The sequence below is a fragment of the Nomascus leucogenys genome, chromosome 7b (assembly GCF_006542625.1).
Source record: "Nomascus leucogenys isolate Asia chromosome 7b, Asia_NLE_v1, whole genome shotgun sequence".
Classification (NCBI taxonomy): domain Eukaryota; kingdom Metazoa; phylum Chordata; class Mammalia; order Primates; family Hylobatidae; genus Nomascus; species Nomascus leucogenys.
In genome coordinates, this window is record NC_044387.1 from 74,041,204 (window position 1) to 74,063,091 (window position 21,888).

General features: G+C 39.2%; 1 protein-coding gene across 2 annotated transcripts in view; it reads left to right on the forward strand.

The window, feature by feature from the left end:
• MND1 (meiotic nuclear divisions 1) overlaps nt 1-21,617 on the forward strand; it is a 76,498-nt gene extending 54,881 nt beyond the window's left edge. Inside the window, exons 5-8 of one of the 2 annotated variants that reach the window (XM_003257852.4) lie at nt 398-472; nt 3,378-3,492; nt 15,207-15,251; nt 21,269-21,614. In XM_003257852.4, coding sequence (XP_003257900.3) covers nt 398-472; nt 3,378-3,492; nt 15,207-15,251; nt 21,269-21,375 — 342 coding nt within the window. In that variant the 3' untranslated portion in view covers nt 21,376-21,614. Of the gene's footprint in view, nt 1-397; nt 473-3,377; nt 3,493-15,206; nt 15,252-21,268 lie in introns of both variants that reach the window. The other variant, XM_004088538.3, reaches the window with a different exon arrangement.
• Nucleotides 21,618-21,888: the final 271 nt, after the last annotated feature.

Below are 21,888 nucleotides of genomic sequence, written 5' to 3' on the forward strand. Positions count from 1 at the left end.
GATTCATGGTCCTTGGTTTTCTTCAATTGGAGAAATTAGTTCCCAGTATAGTGTTTGACTTTGTTTTCTTTTTTTTTTTTTTTTGAGACGGGGTCTTGCTCTGTCGCCAGGCTGGAGTGCAGAGGCGCAATCTCAGCTCACTGCAACCTCAGCCTCTCGAGTAGCTGGGACTACAGGCGTGCGCCACCACGCCCAGCTCATTTTTGTATTTTTAGTAGAGATAAGGTTTCACCATGTTGGCCAGGATGGTCTCCATCTCTTGACCTTGTGATCCGCCCGCCTCGGCCTGGGGCAAGTGCTGGGGTGTGAGCCACCGCACCCCGCGGACTTTGTTTTCATCAACTACTACGTGTCAGTTTATCTTAGCAAGCTGTTTTATTTGTTTTTGATTCTCTAGTTGTCTGAGGGAAGTCAAAAGCATGCAAGCCTACAGAAAAGCATTGAGAAAGCTAAAATTGGCCGATGTGAAACGGTAAGTTTGTGTCTATAGATTCTTTTAATAATGGCAATTCTAAATATTAGAGTAAGGACACAGAGCTTCCTGTGAGAAGGATGCATTTCTACCAGAAGAGAAGGGGATCATAGCCAAGGATAGGAACGTTTGATCTCGTAGGATTCACTAATTGTGAGTCTAGATTTTATTATTATTATATATGGCAGCATAGCATAGAAGCATAAACCCTAAAGCCAGACTGCCTGGGTTTGAAAGTCTCCTAAATTCTGTTTTCACTTTTCTCTACTGCAAAATGGGGAATAACAAAATCTATTATACTTCATTGGGTTATTGTGTGGATTAAACTAGTTAATATTTGCAAAGCACCTAGAAGAGGACCTGGTACATGGTAAGCCCTAGATAAATGTTTATGTAAATTTTTAAGAGTCTTTTAAAAATTTTTTTTGCATAGAACAAACTGAAAACCATCAACATAGTATCTTTGGCCTTGTAATATTTTAAAATTTTTAAAATAAATATTGACCTACTATTTTATTTTTTAAAGTACAATATTTTTCTAAGTATTAGGTTAGAGATTTTGAAAAATCATTTCACTTTCTGTTTTCATCGTTATCTAAACTATAGATTTATGACTTTAAAAAATATTGAAGATCAAAATGAACCACTAAGCATTTCATCCGGGTCTCTATTTGTATCACTTGATTGGGAAAGAAAGCAACTGGAAAACTTGTCGCATAGTAGAAAGGGATATAGCAAAGCTTTACAGCGGCTTTATGCTTTCAAAGTTATTTCACGTACATTCTTTTATGTGAATCATCAGCACAGTCACAGATAGGAATTGGAGAATAGTCATTTCTGAGGAATATTCAAGGAAAAGTAAACTGGGCATAACCTGAAGCTGTTCTGTTTCCTCTTCAGTTGACAGTACCAACTACCACTTCTTTATTTGTTCCTTTTGTTTGTTTTTTTTAAACACTGGCAATAACTTGTAGAACTACCTTCAACTAATGGTGACATATGCTTGCCCAGAAGTTGTCAGCCAGTCTACTGTTAATCCACTGGAACAAGTGCATCTTGGGGGAAAAACCCACTAGCAAACATAGTTGCCGCCTGCAGATATCAGAAGAGTTTAGTGGTTCAGAAACGTTCCTAAGAAGGATGAAGTCTTGTGCTCATCCTGATCTTACCAGCCAGGACTTTTCAGAACTACCTATCCCCTATCTGCTAGATATTATTCTTGATGATGGTGGTGATCCTGCTGTTGGTAAAGAAGAAAAATAGCTGACATGTGTATTCTGCTTACTCTGAGCCAGGCAACTACTGTTCTAAATGGATTTTGTGTATTTATTGAATCCTACCAGCAGTCTAGGGAGGTGGCTACTGTTATTGTCTCCATTTTGCTTTCAAGGAACTGGAGGTACAAAGAGGTTAAATACTTTGGCAAAGATCTCAGTGATAGTGATTGTCTAAGATTGTTTGAATGCATTATACCTGGAGAACTATCATTATATTCACATTGGATGTTCACTACTCTGCTTCTCCTGTCTTTTTTTCTCCTCTTGATTTTGTTTTGTTTTGTTTTGTTTTTTGGTTTGTTTTTTAGAGATGGAGTATCTCTGTATTGCCCAGGCTGCCCTTGAACTCCTGGGCTCAAGTGGTTCCCCTGCCTCAACCTCCTGAGTAGCTGGTACTACAGGCAGGCACCACCACACTTGGTGACAGTGTTCCTTTTGAAGCATGTATAATTTGGGTATTGATGGCAAATAATGACCATCTTCTTATATTCTAGTTATTTTAAAATCTCTCCTGAGCTGTGCTAATACGACATACACTAACCATGTGTGGCTATTTATATTTAAATAAAAATTAGCTACAATTAAATTTAGTTTCTCAGTCACAGTGGCCACATTGCATATATTGAGTAGCCACATGTGGCTAGTGGGTCTTGCAGTGAAAAGTGCAGATCTAGAAAGTTTTCCTCACTGCTGAGAGTTCTGCTGGGCTATGCTGCTTCTGAGCGTGCTGCTCTGTATATGCAGTCTCTTGTACAAATGCTAGCAAAGGAACTCTCTTCACTTTGGAACCAAAAGGAACAGCTAAAAGCAAAGTAGAAAAATACAAATAAAAAAATACAAGGTAGCTAGCAACCTTAAGAGTCGTGTTAGGCAGTTTGAACTTTACTTGATTTTGCCTCGGATTTATCCTATGATTCTGTACTATAATCTTTGTCAACATTTGGTTTTTGTTTGGGCTTACTTTTCAGGTTTCAGAAATACAAATTGAATATGTATAGCACTATGACTTCTACCTGCTAGTGAGAAATATGGCTAGACATTTCAAATGGTTTTTATTGGATCATATTGTATTTTGAAGCTTTATTCTGGTTTACCTTTAAAGAATAGGTGGTGGGAGGCCTCAAGCTACAATTGTATTATTTCTTTAAATGTATATAAAATATAAAGGATATATTAAAATATTCTTAAAAATTGAAAAATTGTCTAGAACACTTTTAAAGATAATTGTATAATGATTGATGTTGTCTTAAAATGTTACTTACACATATAGACATAATCTTGTGAAACTACTCAAAAAGTAGTATAATTTTTTTCTCTAACATACGACAACATGGTCATCTTAGAGTTCTAACATGAACCTCTCACCTATTTATGATCATTCCATTCTACATATTAACTCTCATTTAGTTATTCAATATATATAAAAGATACTTGAGATTTCAGGACAGATGAGAATTGAGCTTGTTCTTATATGTGAATATCTGTGTGTGTATACTTATATATATAATGTCAAAAGTCTAATGTACATCATTTATAAGAAATAAAATGAAATTGTTATAAAATGTATTACCTTACAACATATAGAATTTTGTTTGTCTTAATTGAACATAAAACTATCTGGAATGCAGGAAGAGCGAACCAGGCTAGCAAAAGAGCTTTCTTCACTTCGAGACCAAAGGGAACAGCTAAAGGCAGAAGTAGAAAAATACAAAGACTGTGATCCACAAGTCGTGGAAGAAATACGTAAGTTTGTGTCATACCTTAGGGATCTTTAACTTTGATAATGAAAAAGACTTTATATTTCTAGTTGCCTTCTAACCATTCTCCATGTATATGAGAAAATAAAACCAGTTAAGATAGTATTCTGTTTGTAGTACTCTAATTTTGTATTTGTAACATAGTAGGAAAATATTGCTTTAGTATTGCCATTAAGAAGTCTTAATGTGCCGGGCACATTGGCTTACGCCTATAATCCCAGCACTTTGGGAGGCTGAGGTGGGTGGATTGCTTGAGCTCAGGAGTTCAAGACCAGCCTGGCCAACATGGTGAAATCCCATCTCTACAAAAAAAAAACACAAAAATTATCCAAGCATGGTGACAGATGCCAGTAGTCCCAGCTACTCGGGAGGCTGGGGTGGGAGAATCCCTCAAGCCCAGGAGGTTGAAGCTGCAGTGTGCTATACATGCCATTGCACTCCAGCTTGGGTGACAAAGTAGAACTCTGTCTCAAAAAAAAAGAGAGAAGTCTTAATGTTAGAGCATTGAACAGTGACAACTTTGAAATTATAAGCATTTTAAAATTAAGGAAGATGTGTGGGATAGAAGGATAAAGACATAAAATATAAGGTTAGAGAACTGAGGAGTCAGAAAAAGAGCTAATTTGGCCTCAAGAACTTTGATTCTGTAAAGAAATCCATCATTATCTTCTAGGAAAAATGATACCATAAGTAGAAGAGTTTGCAAGTTGCAGAAAATCAGTCTGTACATTGAGTTGCCTTTTAAATATACCAGTAATTTTTTTTTCCTTCTTTTAGACCAGAGTCCCCAGAGCCTTGTTTTGAATAATGTTTATATTTTTTTAAAGATAGAAATGTGAATATTTGAGGAGATAAAAGAGTGTATTATAAAGACATAGCATTTAATTATTTGGGAAAATATTTATAACTTTTTAAATAATTTTCTGTCTTAGCCTGTCTTTTATTTAGGAAACTTCACCAAGTGAAACTTATAGAAAAACTGATATTATAGTGTGTGATAGAAGGCTTTGAAAGAAATGGAAAATATTTGTTATGTTAAAATTAACCTGAGGATAGTTTGATTGCAACTAAGCTGGCCTAGTCCTTGGCAGTGGTCTTTACAATTAAAGAATTTTAAGCAGTTCAGTTAGTGTAAATCTAAAGTTAAACTTCCATTTTAGAGACAGGTCGCTGCTTTGCACAACTCCAGGAGGCACCATTCACATATATGGAGTACATAGCCTAGGTGGTGATATGTAGTGCCACTGGTTCAGCTGATTACCCAGGGCGATTATCAAAGAGAGTTGGAGGCAGAAGAACTCCCTGAGCCAGTCATTGTCTGTAAATTAAGTATTTGGAGAGACATGTCAGCTCTTTTATGCTGACCACAGATTCATTTGTCATCATCCTGCAGAAGAAAGTGCTAATCAAATCTACACCTACAAAAATAAACACCTTAATCTGTTTGAAAGTTTTAACTAATACCAGATGATCCTCAGTGAGCACAAGCACATCACAACAGGAGAGTACTTCACAGGTAGAAGGTTACTGTTAGGAAGCTAGGCCTGCGTATGATTCATCTTCAAAAGGAAACAGACTGCTTGTTCAGGAGGACTTAGAACATTGTGTACCTTATCTAGAGCACCTTCTCATTCTCTTGCAAGAGAACTTCAAGCAGTTTTCTTAACTAGGTTGAATACTTTCAGGTGATTTATTTTCAGGATAGCATGACTGTGCCCTCTAGCAGTTCATCATGAAAAATCTGAGTTTCACGATAACCAAATCTGACCCTTCATTTACTCTTACTTGCCTTTTTTCCTGATTTCAGTTTCGTGTGATTCTTGTACTTTTTCTTTGGTGTGCTACCTCTTTGCTTACCTGTTTCATTCTCTTTTATGTCTAGGACCTACAACTCTTAGGTATACCCAAAAAGACGTAAGCTTTTCCACTCCACAGCTGTACTGCCACAGCTATTTCCTTGGGCAGGTGACCCTCACTGACATCACCTCCAATTGACTCCCCAGTCCTTTTCTTAATTTTGATACATTCTGCCCACTCAGGAATGAATAAAACTCTTATTTAGGCTTACTAAACTACTGTAACCTACACTGATAGTGACCCTGAGCCAGTGGATCACATTAAGGTTCAGGAAATTAACAGGGATAGGGAATTGTGCCAGACCGATTCATGAAGTGGGGAAAACTTGTATTTTAGGCATGTAATTTAAGATGTTGCCATTCCTTGTAGGTCTGATTCAAGTAGCACTTTTGGCAAACACATCACCTCTTAGGTAATAAAACTTCAGAAAAGAAGTTCAGGGTATACAAAGGACAGTGAACTTTCTGGGGGGTGGAATAACACAGTTGAGGAGGCAGCAACTGAAATTTTAAACTGGTTGCCTGCATTCTGCTGTCTATCTTAGCCCTTGAATTTATAACTTTGGAAATTTATTTCCCAACCCAAGGAAAACACGCCATTGTGAATGAGTATATCAGTATATGAGGTCTCACTGAGAGAGCAAACCTGATATTTTCTGGTTTTCAGTGAGTTTTTTTTTTTTTTTTTTTTTTTTGGAGACAGGGCCTTGCTCTGTCTGCCAGGCTGAAGTACAGTGCATGATCAGGACTCACTGTAGCCTCAACCCCCCCAAGCTCAAGTCATTCTCCCACCTCAGCTTCCCAAGTAGCTGGGACTACAGGCACATGCCACCACACCCAGCTAGTTTACTTTTACTTTTATTTTTTATAGAGATGGTGTCTCGCTATGTTGCCCAGCTGGTCTCGAACTCCTGGCCTCAAGCAATTCTCTCCCCTTGGCCTCCCAAAGTGCTGGGATTACAGGTGTGATTCACCATGCTTGGCCTTTATCATTTTTCATCAACATCAGACTAGGTTATCTTTTAATAGTTATTTATGCAACCATGTAAAGATGGATCCTGGAGAACTTGTAATGGAGTCTATTAGAGATATATTTTTTACTTGGGAATGAGAGAGTAAGAATCCTTCCTTCCTGGCTTTGTGCATTTTTAAAAATTTATTAAAGATTATCACCTTTTTTGCAAGGCACAGTGGCTCATGCCTGTAATCCCAGCACTTTGGGAGGCTTAGGCTAGGAGTTTGAGATTAGCCTGGGCAAGAGAGTGAGACCCTATCTCTACAAACAATTTAAAATTAGCTGGTCATGCTGGCATGCACTTTAGTCAAGTTTTCTTCCTCCAGTTTTATTACCTTTCTACTTGAGAGGCTGAGATGGGAGGATTGCTTGCACCCAGTAGTTCAAGGCTGCAGTGAGCTATGGTCATGCCACTATACTCCAGCCTGGACAACCGAGTGAGACCCTGTTTCTTGAAAAAGGATTAACATCTAGCAAGATAAAATTCATTATGTCTGGCATACAAGCAAAGACTACCAGGCCTGGAGAGAAGTGGGTAAACATGATCTATAATGAGCAGAATACTCCATCAATCAAAACTGACCCAGAAATTAGGATCAGAAGACCAGAACATTTAAAAAGTTATTATAACTGTATTCCATATGTTCAAAAAGTTAAGTGGAAATAGAGAAGATATAAAAAAGACCCAGGTCAAACTTTTGGACATGAAAACTACAATGTCTGACATGAAAAATACACTATGGTAAATTACCAGCAGATTAAATTTTGCAGAAGAAAGAATTGATGTTAGTTGAAGATATAGCAATAGAAACATCCAAAATGAAACACAGAAAATAAAGAATTTAAAAAATATGAAAATGGGGCCAGGCTCAGTGGCTCACGCCTGTAATTCCAGCACTTTGGGAGGCCAAGGTGGGTGGATCACTTGAGCCCAGGAGTTCGAGACCAGCCTGGACAGCATATGGAGTCCTTGACTCCCATATAAATAAAATAAAAATTTAAAAAATATGAAAATGGCATCTGTGAGCCTTAAGACAACTTCAAGGGACCTAATATATGTGTAATTACAGTCCCAAATGGAGTATGTTTTGGTGGGAGGAGAGGTTGCTGAGCCAGAAAAATATCTGAAGAAATAAAAGCTAAAGTTTTTCAAATTCAATGAAAAGTATAAACCTACAAATCCAAGAAATTTAAATATTTAAGTAGTAGATGCCAGTGATCCCCTTATCACTAACTTTAGAGAACTTCTTAAGACTTTAACCTCTACTCACCCCAAATCTCCATTCCTCAATGAAATTATTGTTTTTAAAATGCACTTTTTGATAGGGGTTTCATGGGATTTCAGCTATCATGTTAACGCAGAACAGATTATACTGGATTAAAGGCTTATGAGTTTCACAAATTGATTTTAATAGGATTTGGTTCTTAGTAGCATGGCTATAGCCCCCCATATTATATCACTCAGGCTTATGTCTAAGTCTGTCATGATTTATTCAGAGAACAATTTGGTGACTGTAGCCATAACCATTTGTTCATACGGGGCATGGCTATGTATTTTCTTATTTCTCACTAACACCCGTGAGAAATACGTATATTTAATTATGCCAGTTGAATTATTGATATCATTAAGCAAGTATTTAGGAGATTAATTGCTTTGGAGGCAGAGGCAGGCGGATCACTAGGGGTCAGGAGTTTGAGACCAGCCTGGCCAACTTGGTGAAATGCTGTTTCTATTAAAAATACAAAAATTAGCCGGGCATGGTGACATACACCTGTAATCCCAGCTACTCTGGATGCTGAGGCAGGAGAATCGCTTGAACCGGGGAGGCGAAGGCTGCAGTGAGCCAACATCACGTGCTGCACTCCATCCTGGGTGACAGAGCGTAACAGTCTCAAAACAACAACAACAGACATTAATTGCAATATCCAAGAAGTGATATTTAAAAGCAACAATTCTTTAAACAATTTTTAAATTTAGCTATTCTGACCATTATTCAAATGTGACCAGATAAAACATGTTAGTAGAAATTAAATTCCCACCAAAATACTTGAAAATATCTTAGAGGTACTTAAGTAATTTTCTTAGAAAAAAATGCCAGGATGACAGTAAAAAGGTGGAGTAAGGACTTCTGAAACTTTGCCCTTTCTGAAAACTTGAAAAAATCGTTGTAGTCAACTTTTTCAGAACTCTGGAAATTCACCAAAGGCTTACAGGAGCCTACTGAGGAAAATTAGCAGACTCTGAGTAAGAATAATGAGCTTTGTGGTATTGAATTTGCCTATACTCATTTCCCACTCTCACCTCAGCAGTGACCTTGAGGGATAACAACCCGGCATTCCTACTGTCTAGGGGAGCAAAATGCAGCTGGAGCTCTGTAAGAGCCTTGATCCCAAAGAATTGTCATTATTTACATGTTTGCTGGTTCCCTGGAGGACACCAATAGGAAAAACTGTCTTTATTTGATCTGGCCTGGGGTATGCCCAATGCTAAAATCCTCTCTGTGGGGAGTGTTTGTCTATAACAATTATAAACAATAATTTTAACTTCTCAGTTAATCATTGTTGATGAGTAACAGTTGAGGCAAACAGTAGACTAATCAAAAAGCTTAGAAGGGCCAGATGCAGTGGTTTATGCCTGTAATTCTAACACTTTGGGAAGATTGCTTGAGCTCAAGAGTTCAAAACCAGTCTGAAGAAAATGGCAAAACTCCATCTATGTAAAAAATTTAAAAATTAGGCATGGTGGCATGTGCCTGTAGTACTAGCTACTCAGGAGGCTGAGGTGGGAGGATCACTTGAGCCCAGGAGATCAAGACTGCAGTGAGCCATGATCGCGCCACTGTGCTCCAGCTTGGGTGACAGAGTGAGACCCTTCTAAAAAACAAGGAGAAACTAAATGATATGTTCATGAGAGCCTTGAAGAGCAACATATTCCTGGAAATATAGAAGGCCTACATGCATGTTTAGGGTTGTTCACATTCTCAGTAAAGACCTGGGACAGTCCCCACATCTAGCTGACCTTGATGCTCTGTGCAAGCAAGAAGCGAAGACTGAGTCAGAGTTACAAACTGCCTTGCTGAGAACGCATGTCGCAGCACATGCAAACCCTCTTAGCAAAGACAGCTGAGCCCTTTGGAAAAGAGAGCCTCTTCATGGAGGTTTAGTCCAAGCGTTTAAGGAAATCTCTGTTCAATTAATAGCTTGACCACTAAGCTAACCAAGTAGAGACTTCAGTGGCCACACTTAAGAACACAGACTTTACAGATTGAGTTCAGGAAAATTACTAAACAAATTGTAACAACTACTACAAGCAACAATCCGGGGGAGGGGGAAGAATCTGCTTTCTAGGGTTGCTATTTATATATATATATATATATATATATATATATATATATATTTTTTTTTTTTTTTTTTTTTTGAGACAGAATCTTGCTCTGTAACCCAAGCTGGAGTGCAGTGGCACAATCTTGGCTCACTACAACCTCTGCTTCCCAGCCGGGTTCAAGTGATTCTCGTGCCTCAGCCTCCCAAGTAGCTGGGATTACAACGTAGCCTTATATTATTTTTTTAATTGATTATTACTTTTTGTTTTTGAGACACTCTCACTCTGTCGCCTCAGCTGGAGTGCAGTGGCATGATCATGACTCAGTGCAGCCTCAACCTCTTGGGCTCAAGCAATCCTCCTGCCTCAGTCCCCTGAGTAGCTGGAACTACAAGCACATGCTACCATGCTGAGCTAATTTTTGTATTTTTTGTAGAGACAGGATTTCACCATGTTACTCAGGCTAACATTATTTTAAATGTCCAGTTTGCAACAAAAAGATTGCAAGACATAGAAATAAACTATGGCTCACACACTGGAATAAAAACGTTTCAATGGAAACTGTTTTCAATGGAAACTGTTCCTGAGAAAGCCCACGTGTTGGACTTACTAGACAAAGACACTTTAAATATATTCAAAGAGAAATGAAAAACGAGAAAATCAAAACCAAAAATTAGTTTTTTTGTTTTTTTGGTTTTTTTTTGAGGTGGAGTCTTGCTCTGTCGCCCAGGCTGGAGTGCAGTGGCGTGATCTCAGCTCACTGCAACCTCCGCCTCCTGGGTTCAAGCAATTCTTCTGCCTCAGCCTCCTAAGTAGCTGAGACTACAGGCAGGCGCCACCATGCCCAGCTTTTTTTTTTTTTTTTTTTTTTTTGTATTTTTAGTAGAGATGAGGTTTCACCATGTTGGCCAGGATAGTCTCGATCTCTTGACTTCGTGATCTGCCCACCTCAGCCTCCCAAAGTGCTGCGATTACAGGCGTGAGCCACTGCGCACGGACTTTTTTTTTTTTTTAAACAGGGTTTCGCTCTTGTGGGAGTGCAGTGGTGCGATCTTGGCTCACTGCAACCTCTGCCTCCCGGGTTCAAGCGATTCTCCTGCGTCAGCCTCCTGAGTAGCTGAGATTACAGGTGCCCACCACCACGCCTGGCTACTTTTTTTTTGTATTTTTAATAGAAACGGGGTTTCACCATGTTGGCCAGGCTTGTCTCGAACTCCTGACCTCCAGTGATCTGCCCGCCTCGGCCTCCGAAAGTGCTAGGATTACAGGCATGAGCCACCACACCCTGCCCAAAAATTGGTTCTTTAAGCGGATCACAAAGTAGACAAACCTTTAGCTAGACGAAAGAGAAATAGAAAAAAATTAGTAGCTGGGACTAGAAGTGTGCACCACTACACCTGGCTAATTTTTTTTTATTATCTTTTTTGTAGAGACGGGGTCCCACTATGTTAGCTAGACTGGTCTCGAACTCCTGGGCTCAAGCAGTCCTCCTGCCTCAGCCTCCTAGAGTGCTAGGAATCCAGGTGTGAGCTATTGCACCCGGCTGAAAGACAATATTATTAAGGAAATACTCCCCAAATTGATCTACAGATTCAATGCTAAACCAATCAAAATTTCACCTGCTTTTTTGCAGAAATTGGTAAGCTGATCTTAAGTTTCATATGGAAATGCAAGAGATCCAGAATAGTCAAAAGAATCTTGAAAAAGAACAAAGTTACAGACTCAAATTTCCCAATTTCAAAACTCGCTACAAGGCTACAGTTATCAAGACAGTATGGTAGTAGTATGAGAATAGACATACACACTTTGGGAGGGCGAGGCGGGTAGATCACGAGGTCAGGAGATCGAGACCATCCTGGCTAACACGCTGAAACCCGGTCTCTGCCAAAAATATAAAAAATTAGCCAGGCATGGTGGCAGGTGCCTGTAGTCCCAGCTACTCGGGAGGCTGAGGCAGGAGAATAGCGTGAACCCAGGAGGCGGAGCTTGCAGTGAGCCGAGATCATGCCACTGCACTCCAGCCTGGGCGACAGAGCGAGACTCTGTCTCAAAAAAAAAAAAAAAAAAATAGACATATAGATTAATGGAATGGAATCAAGAGTCCAGAAATAAACCCAATTGATTTTCAACAAAGGTGCCAAGACCATGGAATCAGGAAAGAAATCATGTTTTTAGCTAATGGTATTGGGCACAACTGGATATCCACATGCAAATGAATTAATCTGAACCCCCACCTTAAATCAAAAAAATTAACTCAAATGGATCAAAGACCTACATGGAAGAGCTGAAACTATGAAACTCTTAGAAGAAAACAGATTTATATTTCTTTTTTTTTGAGACGGAGTCGCTCTGTCGCCCAGGCTGGAGTACAGTGGCGTGATCTCGGCTCACTGCGGGCTCTGCCTCCCGGGTTCAGGCCATTCTCCTGCCTCAACCTCCGAGTACCTGGGACTACAGGTGCCCACCACCACGCCAGGCTAATTTTTTACATTTTTGGTAGAGACGGGGTTTCACCGTGTTAGCCAGGATGGTCTTGATCAGACCTCGTGATCTGCCCACCTTGGCTTCCCAAAGTGCTGGGATTATAGGCGTGAGCCACTGCGCCCGGCCGGATTTATATTTCTTTATCCTTGGGTTAAGCAACAATTCCTTGAATATGACACCAAAAGCAGAAACAACCACAGAAAAAGTAGATAAATGGACTTCATCAAAATTAAAAAGTTTTGTACAATATCAAGAAAGTAAAAAGAGGCTGGGCGCGGTGTCTCATGCCTGTGATCCCAGCACTTTGGGAGGCCGAGGTGGGCAGATCATGTGAAACCAGGAGTTTGAGACCAGCCTGGCCAACATGGTGAAACCCCATCTCTACTAAAAATACAAAAATTAGCCAGGCGCAGTGGCACACACCTGTAATCCCAGCTACTCGGGAGGCTGAGGCAGGAGAATTGCTTGAACCAGGAAGGCGGAGGTTGCATTGAGCCGAGATTGCACCACTGCACTCCAGCCTGGGTGACAGAGACTCCATCACAAAAAGAAAAAAGGAAAGTGAAAAGTGAACTCAGGATGGAAGAAAATACTCACAAGTCCTGTATCTGACAAGTGTCTAGTATCCAAAATATATAAAGAACTCATAATACAACAATAAAAAGACAACCCAATTGAAAAATGGGCAAAGGATATGAATGGACACTTCCCCCAAGAAGATACACAGATGGCGAATAAGCACATGAAAAGATGCACAAAATCATTAGGAAATGCAAATAAGAACCCCAGTGAGATACTACTTCACACTTGTATTAGTCTGTTTTCACACTGCTAATAAAGACATACCTGAGACTTGGCAATTTACAAAAGAGCTTTATTGGACTTAGGGTGCCACGTGTTTGGGGAAACCTCACAATCATGGCGGAAGGTGAAAGGTACGTCTCGCATGGTGGCAGACGAGAAGAGAGCTTCTGCAGGGAAACTCCCATTTTTAAAGCCCTCAGATCTTGTGAGACTCATTCACTATCATGAGAACAGTGCAGGAAAGACCCGCCCCCATAATTCAATCACCTCCCACTGGGGTCCTGCCACAACACGTGGGAATTGTGGGTGTTACAATTCAAGATGAGATTTGAATTGGGGACACAGCCAAACCATATGAACACCCATTAGGATGGCTATAATGTAAAAATAGAAAATAATGAGGCCGGGCACGGTGGCTCACGCCTGTAATCCCAGCACTTTGGGAGGCCGAGGCAGGCAGATCACCTGAGGTTGGGACTCAGAGACCAGCCTGACCAACATGGTGAAACCCTATCTCTACTAAAAATACAAAATTAGCTGGGTGTGGTGGCGCATGCCTGTAATCCCAGCTACTCGGGAGGCTGAGGCAGGAGAATTGCTTGAACCTGGGAGGCGGAAGTTGCAGTGAGCCAAGACCGCACTATTGCACTCCACCCTGGGCAACAAGAGCAAAACTCCGTCTCAAAAAAAAAAAAATAGAAAATAATAAGTGATGAGAATGTGGAGAGACTGGAACTCTTAGATTGCTGGTGGTATTATAAAGTGGTGCTACCACTTTGGCAAACAATTTATCTCTTCCCCAAAATATATACCCAAGATAATTGAAAATATATCCACACAAAAATTATTCGTATTAGCAGAAACAGCCCAAATGTCCATCAGCTGATGAATGGATAAGCAAATTGTAAAATAGTACTTAGCATAAAAAAGAATGAAGTATTGATACATGAATGAACCTTGAAAACATTGTGTTAAGTGAGAGAGGCCAGACCTAAAAGACCACATATCGTATGTTTCGTTCATATTAAATGTACACAAAAGGGAAATCCATAGAGAAGAGACAGCAACTAGGTTAGTAGTTGCCAGGGGACGGAGGGAAAAGGAATGTGGAGTGAGTGCTAAGGTGCACAAGAGTTTTTTTTGGGTGATGAAAAAATGTTCTGGAATTAAATAGTAGTAATGGTTGTACAATTTTGTGGCTATCATAAAAACCACTGAAAGCCAGACTTGGTGCCCCATACCTGTAATCCCAGCACTTTAGGAGGCCAAGATGGGGTGGATCACTTGAGGCCAGGAGTTGGAGACCAACCTGGGCAACATAGCAAGACCCCTATCTCTACAAGAAATAAAAAATGAGCTGGGCATGGTGGCACATGCCTGTAGTCTCAGCTGCTCAGAAAACTGAGGCAGGAGGATTGCTTAAGCCCAGGAGTTTGAGGCTACAGTGAGCTATGATCACACCATTGGCACTCCAGCTTGGGAGACAGAGTGAGACCCAGTCCCTAAATAAGTAAATAAATAAATAAAAATTACTGAATTATATAGTTTACTATGCTGAATTTTGTGACATATAAATTATCTTTCAATTAAAAATGCCATCATTGTAAGTAATAGTTAATGCCCCATTAATCATGGCATTGTTATGTGCTGTGCAGATTCACTTGAAGTACATAATATACATACAGATACATTTGATAGCACGATGTGTATTTAACTCTAAAGTAAAAGTAAATACTTCCTGCTATGAGATTACTTTCTTATCACTAAAATTTTTTTTAGAGTCACACTTATCGTGGTCTTACAATGCCTATATAGTAAAATTCTTATCGTTAAATTTAACATATTTTGTTGTATCTTGGTATGGTGAGTTGTTTGAAAAACATCTCATTTAAACTTACATGTTGTCTTTAAAGGAGCAAGTACAATGATGATGGACACTTAGGAAAGGGAAATTGTTCACTTTGACTTTCCATTAATTACTAATATTACTGCAACTCCCTAAATTTCCTTGGGAATTTGCAAGAGTTTGTAAAATACAATATTATGTCACTATTTCTGCTTTTTTCATAGCCATTTTATACATAAATTTTATAAAAATTTTGTTCATATGAAAAAATATAAATGTATACATAGCTAAAGATAATTATATATATATATATATATATATATATATATATATATAAATACATTTCATTTTATATATATAATTTTTTTTTCAGGCCAAGCAAATAAAGTAGCCAAAGAAGCTGCTAACAGATGGACTGGTATGTACTATAATAATGCTGATAAACTATAGCTAAACTCCCTTCACACTGTGATGTGAAATTCAGATACCTTGTGCTAGCTTTGTTCAAGAAAGGACGTTAATGAAAAATGTATGCATTACTCAAATGTTTACATATTAAATTATTTCAGTTATTTAAGGTTTTTTAAAAAATCTTATGAGTCATTTTGTAAAGCATAAGATATTTTTGTAAAACTAATGATTGCTTCCAGTTGAACTTCTGTGCAACTTTTCCCAAGATAAGTCACTTGGGCTAATCACTTAACTTTCTTTTTTTTGAGACGGAGTCTCGCTCTGTCACCCAGGTTGAAGTGCAGTGGCGCGATCTCAGCTCACTGCAAGCTCCGCCTCCCAGGTTCATGCCATTCTCCTGCCTCAGCCTCTCCGAGTAGCTGGGACTACAGGCGCCCGCCACCACGCCCGGCTAATTTTTTGTATTTTTAGTAGAGACGGGGTTTCACCATGGTCTCGATCTCCTGACCTCGTGATCCGCCCGCCTTGGCCTCCCAAAGTGCTGGGATTACACGCGTGAGCCACCGCGCCCGGCCCAACTTTCATATATATTAATTTAAGATACACTTTAAGATAATGAAATCTTAAAGATTTATTGTCTTAATAATAATAATAATAGCTAAGTTTTGTTGAAGACTATTTGCCAGTTATTGTAATGTCTATGGTTCATTCTCATTTTATCTCCATGATGATCTTGTGAGGTAGATATGATTATTATCCCTAATTTAGGAGACAAAACTAAGACCCTCAGGAGTCCAAGGCCACACATGTGTCAGACAGCAGAACAGGAATTATAATCCAGCTTTTTTGGCTGGACTTAAAGTGACTATGTTTAGTCAAAGGCGATTAGTCACTGGAAGAACACACGCTGGAGCCAGGTTTCTCTGACTCGCTGTCCAGGCCTCTGTTTCACACAAAAAATATAGTAATTATTTTTTTCCTACTCTATTTTAGAATTAAATAGATTGGTAAAATCAATATAATTGGCCTTTTGGATTTTTTTTTTTCTGAAATTGCAGTTTTATTTATTACAAAGTTATTTCTTAAGTAAGGTAATGGTTTAGTGATAAGAACAGAGGGTGAAACAGCAAACTGACATGAAATAAGTGTCCCACAAAGCATAAATAAATGTGGATTTTTAGGTTAAAAATAAGATAGGAATCCAAGGTAATTTCCCCCAGTATTTTCAACAAAGAGGCTCAGCACACAGTAGGCACAGGCAGCATGTGTGTGTAGTGGGAGGAATGTGGCTTTGAAAAGAATCCAAGCTGTTCTCCTTACTTGCTGTGTGACCTCTTGACTCTCTCTCAGCCTACTTCCTCATCTGTTCATCGTGGATAAATAATACCTACCTCCCATTTTGGGAGGATTAAATAAGAGTTTGTAAGCCCTTCAGCACCACGTTGGACACGTAGATAAATACTCCCCTTTTCCTTTTCTTCTCTTAAAAAAGTTCATGTTTTCCAATTGATCATAAACTTCCAAAATTATAATTGGAAAAACATTTGGAATGGCTTTTTTTTTTCCTATCCTATTAGCTGCAGAAGAACCTGGGACTTTTAAAACCATGAGGAAGAAAGATATTTTTAGAACAGCAGAAACAGCTGTTAAGAAATATATTTCCATTTAAAGTTACAGCTTATTCCTTCCAGCTTCCAGCTTAAACATGTGTTATGAAAAGACATAGATAAGAGAGAAAGCATCACACCTCAGAAAACTGCCACCTTCACAACAAACAAAAAGAAAACAGTAATAAGAATTATTTTTTTCCTAGTCTATTTTAGAATTAGGTAGATTGGGAAAATCAATATAACTGGCCTTTAGTTTGTCTTTTAATGAAATCGCAGTCTTATTTATCATACAGCTTTTAAAGTTTGTTTTAATATTCATATTAAAATTATCATATAGAAAGAAAGTTTGCTTTCTTTTTACTTAAAAAAGTCCTGGCCGGGCGTGGTGGCTCATGCCCGTAATCCCAGCACTTTGGGAGGCCGAGGCAGGAGGATCACTTGAGGTCAGGAGTTTGAGACCATCCTGGCCAACATGATGAAACCCTGTCTCTACTAAAAATACAAAAATTAGCCAGGCATGGTGGTGCACACCTGTAATACCAGCTACTCAGGAGGCTGAGGTAGGAGAATTGCTTGAACCCAGGAGGCGGAGGTTGCAGTGAGCTGAGATCATGCCACTGCACTCCAGCCTGAGCAAGAGTGAGACACTGTCTCAAGAAAATAAAAAAGTCCTTAAAAATGTAGCTAGAATTGAGAATATATACTGTTCAACAATTCAGTATCTCAGTTTTATAGGATGAGAGATTACCTCAGAGTCTAAGTATAGAAATGCCACATCTAAATGTTTTGTGATATTAAGTACACTTTAAGTGTGACTTCAATTATATCATATGAAACCTTGCTTAATAATTAAGATGGTGAGGTTTTTGTAAACACATATGAGAGGGATCTTAATGAGTGAAGCAGGATAGGTGTTGTGAGGGCCTAACCTAGATTCATTGCAAATGATACTGCCCATCCTATTCCTATAGGTATCTTTGCTGTGCCACCGTATAAATCAAACAGAAATTCTGCCAGTCTTAAGGTTGTTTCTTTAAAAGAAAAAATTTATTCTATATCCATTTATAAAAATTTCTACATTAAATAGGGAAATTATTTGACAGAGAATGAACTATCAAGATTCTCAGTGACATTATCTTGAAGGCCGACATCCAGTGGCCCAAAGAAATGTTTAATCAGAGTCTTCTTTGAATTGCTCCATTAGGCATTGTTGTGGAGCGGTTTTTATTTGTTCTTTTTCTTGCTTTTAACCTTTAAACATTTATAATGAAATGATTTCTTATCTTCCTATGAATCAGGAAATCCTTCCTGTAGAGGCTATTCAATAGTCTTACCCTGGTGCCTCATTCTCATTTCTGATCCAGGTTTGAAGTTTGTTTCCTGCAAGCTTCCTACATTGTTGTATCTGTTCTCTCATTTCCTAGAAATCTTTCTATATTCATGAAGCCTATCCTGTAAGCTATACATATAAGACTTGGCCTTTTCTCTCTGAGACACCTATCACTTTGTAATTGTTTAGTAATAAATTATTTTTTTTCACTCTTATGTCAACTTGAAGGCATAGGTTTTTCACATTCTGTAGTACCTGCAGTGCGCCTGATACTTGTCTTATGTAGCAGCAGACATAACATTTGGATGTGAGTAGCAAGAATGTACTGGTTGGGCAGAGACTGGTAAAAATTATCCTAGAATATCTTATGGTGTTATTTTAACATTCTCTCTTAGGTTCTTAGGAAAAGTAAAGATTCATTTTAGATTGTTACAAAGAGTAAAGATCATTTTAATATCTGTTGACATTCCATAACACTTTGATTGAAAGAAGTTAATTTTGTTAACATTATTCTATTTGATGCAGTAGTATTCTCCATAAAATTCATTCCAGAAAGGTGTTTATCAATATTTGACACTTGGAAATAAACTTCCATAGAAAAAACATTTTAAAAAGTGATCAAACTCCAAACTCCATGTATTAGTTTGCTAGAGATGCCGGAACAAAATATCACAGATAGGGTGGCTTAAACAACAGAAATTTTTCTCACCATCCGGGAGGATCAAATTTCAAGATCAAGATGTTGGCAGGTTTGGTTTCTTCTGTAGGTCTTTCTTCTCCCTGTGTCCTCTCACAGTTTTTCCTGTGTGTCCAGATTTCCCTTTTTTTTTGGAAATGGAGTCTTGCTGTGTCGCCCAGGCTGGAGTGCAGTGGTGCAATCTCAGCTCACCACAACCTCCACCTCCCTGGTTCAAGCAATTTCCCTGCCTCAGCCTCCCGAGTAGCTGGGATTATAGGCTCACACCATCATGCCCGGCTAATTTTTTTTGTATTTTTAGTAGAGACGGGGTTTCGCCATGTTGGCCAGACTGGTCTCTCAAACTCCTGACCTCAGGCAATCTGCTTGCCTCGGCCCTACAAAGTGCTGGCATTACAGGCATGAGCCACCACTGCAACCAGCCAATCCTTTTCTTCTTCTTTTTTTTTTTTTTTTTTTTTTTTTTTTTGAGACGGAGTCTTGCTTTGTCGCCGGGCTGGAGTGCAGTGGCGCGATCTCAGCTCACTGCAACCTCTGCCTCCCGGGTTCAAGCGATTACCCTGCCTCAGCCTCCGGAATAGCTGGGACTACTGGCGCACGCCACCACATCCAGCTAATCTTTTTGTATTGTTAGTAGAGACAGGATTTTACTATGTCGGCCAGGATGGTCTCGATCTCTTGACCTCGTGATCCTTTTCTTATAAAGACACCAATCCTACTGGATTAGGGCCCGCCCCAATGACCTCATTTTAACTTAATCACCTCTTTAAAGATCTGTTTCAATATAGTCACATTCTGAGGTAGTAGGGGCTAGGACTTCAACATACAAATTTAGAGGGAAATGATTCAGCCCATAACATTCCAGAAGAACCTATTCTAACCCTTTACTTCATTATCACTACTAATAGAGTGTTTAACATTTTACAGAATACCCTGACAAGCTATAAAGTCTTATACCATTATTTTTTCTGTGTGTATAATACATTTTCATCATAAAGGTTGTGTATGTACATTAAAGAAATGTATGAAATTAAGAAAAGGCTGGACACAGTGGCTCACACTTGTAATCCCAGCATTTTGGGAGGCCGAGGTGGGTTGATTGCTTGGGCTTAGAGTTCGAGACCAGCCTGGGCAACATGGTGAAACCTCATCCCTACAAAAAATACAAAAGTTGCCAGGTATGGTGGCGCGCGCCTGTTGTCTCTGCTACTCGTGGGGCTGAGGTTGGAGGGTTGCCTGAGCCTAGAAGGTAGAGACTGCAGTGAGCTGAGATTGCACCACTCACTGCACTCCAGCCTGGGAGACAAAGCAAGATCCTGTCTCAAGGAAAAAAAAAAAAAAAAGGAAAAAAATCCACTGTTCCTCCCACCCTCCCCAGTGCAGCCACTGTGAGCACACTGGCACGGTCCTGCCTCCCTCACTAGCTTCCTGATGAGTAGACATTTAGATTGCTTTTATTTTTTCTATTATGGCACTGGGATAAAGACCCTTGACCAAAAGTCCTTGTACACAGATTGTTTTATTTCCTTGGGATAAATCCCTTGAAGTAGACATACCACTTTTTTTCAGTCGTTAATGCATTTTAAATCCCCCCAGGAGATGCTGAGGACATTTCTGTTCTTAGTCTTAAGAGAACCCCTTTCCCTGGTCCCCACCCCCTCTCCCTAGTGCTGGCCTGATTGTCTGGAAGCCATTACTGTCTGTGGGACAGGAAAAAGGGTCTGGAGAGAATGTGTTCCCTTTGGGAACAGGAGCAACTTTAATTCCTGAGGCAACAGCCCTGGCCTCTGCTGTGGAAATGTAGAAGAGACACCATTAACCTGTCCCTGTTTTTGTATTATTCTTAAGTCTGGTATTTAGCAGCAAGCAGCTTACAGAATTTTTAAGTATGAGATCTATTAACTTGTTCATAACAGTATTTAAATACTTTTTTTTGATACGGAATTTCACTCCTGTTGCCCAGGCTGGAGTGCAATGGTGTGATCTCGGCTCACTACAACCTCCGCCTCCCAGGTTCAAATGATTCTCCTGCCTCAGCCTCCCGAATAGCTAGGATTACAGGTGCCCGCTACTGACCATGCCCAGCTAATTTTTGTACTTTTAGTAGAGATGGGTTTTACCACATTGGCCAGGCTGGTCTCAAACTCCTGACCTCATGATCCGCCCGCCTCGGCCTCCCAAAGTGCTGGGATTACAGGCATGAGCCACTGCACCTGGCCTTAAGTACTTTTTAATTAGTTGCCATTACTCTTAAAAATACAGAAAACTCCTTATTTTGATATATCTGAAAGTTAATAGAAGGAAGTAAAAGAACAATGAAGATAATTATACTTGAAATGTTTTATGATTGTGTTTTTCTCAAAATTATTTCTCAATTTTCTTTATAGATAACATATTTGCAATAAAATCTTGGGCCAAAAGAAAATTTGGGTTTGAAGAAAATAAAATTGATAAAACTTTTGGAATTCCAGAAGACTTTGACTACATAGACTAAAATATTCCATGGCGGTGAAGGGTCTACAAGCTTGTGAATATGTAAATTTTAAACTATTATCTAAGTAAGTGTACTGAATTTTCGTTTGCCTGTAACTGTATTTATCATTTTATTAATGTTAAATAAAGTGTAAAATGCAGATGTTCTTCACCCCTTTTGGTAGATCAAAAGCAGGATGATAACCACATCCCCCCAGTGCTTGTCAAAGTAGGACAATACAAATAAAGCCATCCATCTCAGTCCAGGCAGATTTACAAATGATTTTTTTTAAGATCAAAACCATGACGTGATAATGCTTTAGTTTTGTTTAAATTTTAATATTAACTATTAAGGGTGTATTTGGGCTGGGCATGGTGGCTTGCGCCTGTAATCCCAGCACTTTGGGAAGCTGCGGCAGGCAGGTCACTTGAGCTCAGGAGTTCAAGACCAGCCTGGCCAACATGGCAAAACCCCGTCTCTCTTAAAAATACAAAAAGTAATTTCAACTACTTGAGATACTGAGGCAGAAGAATT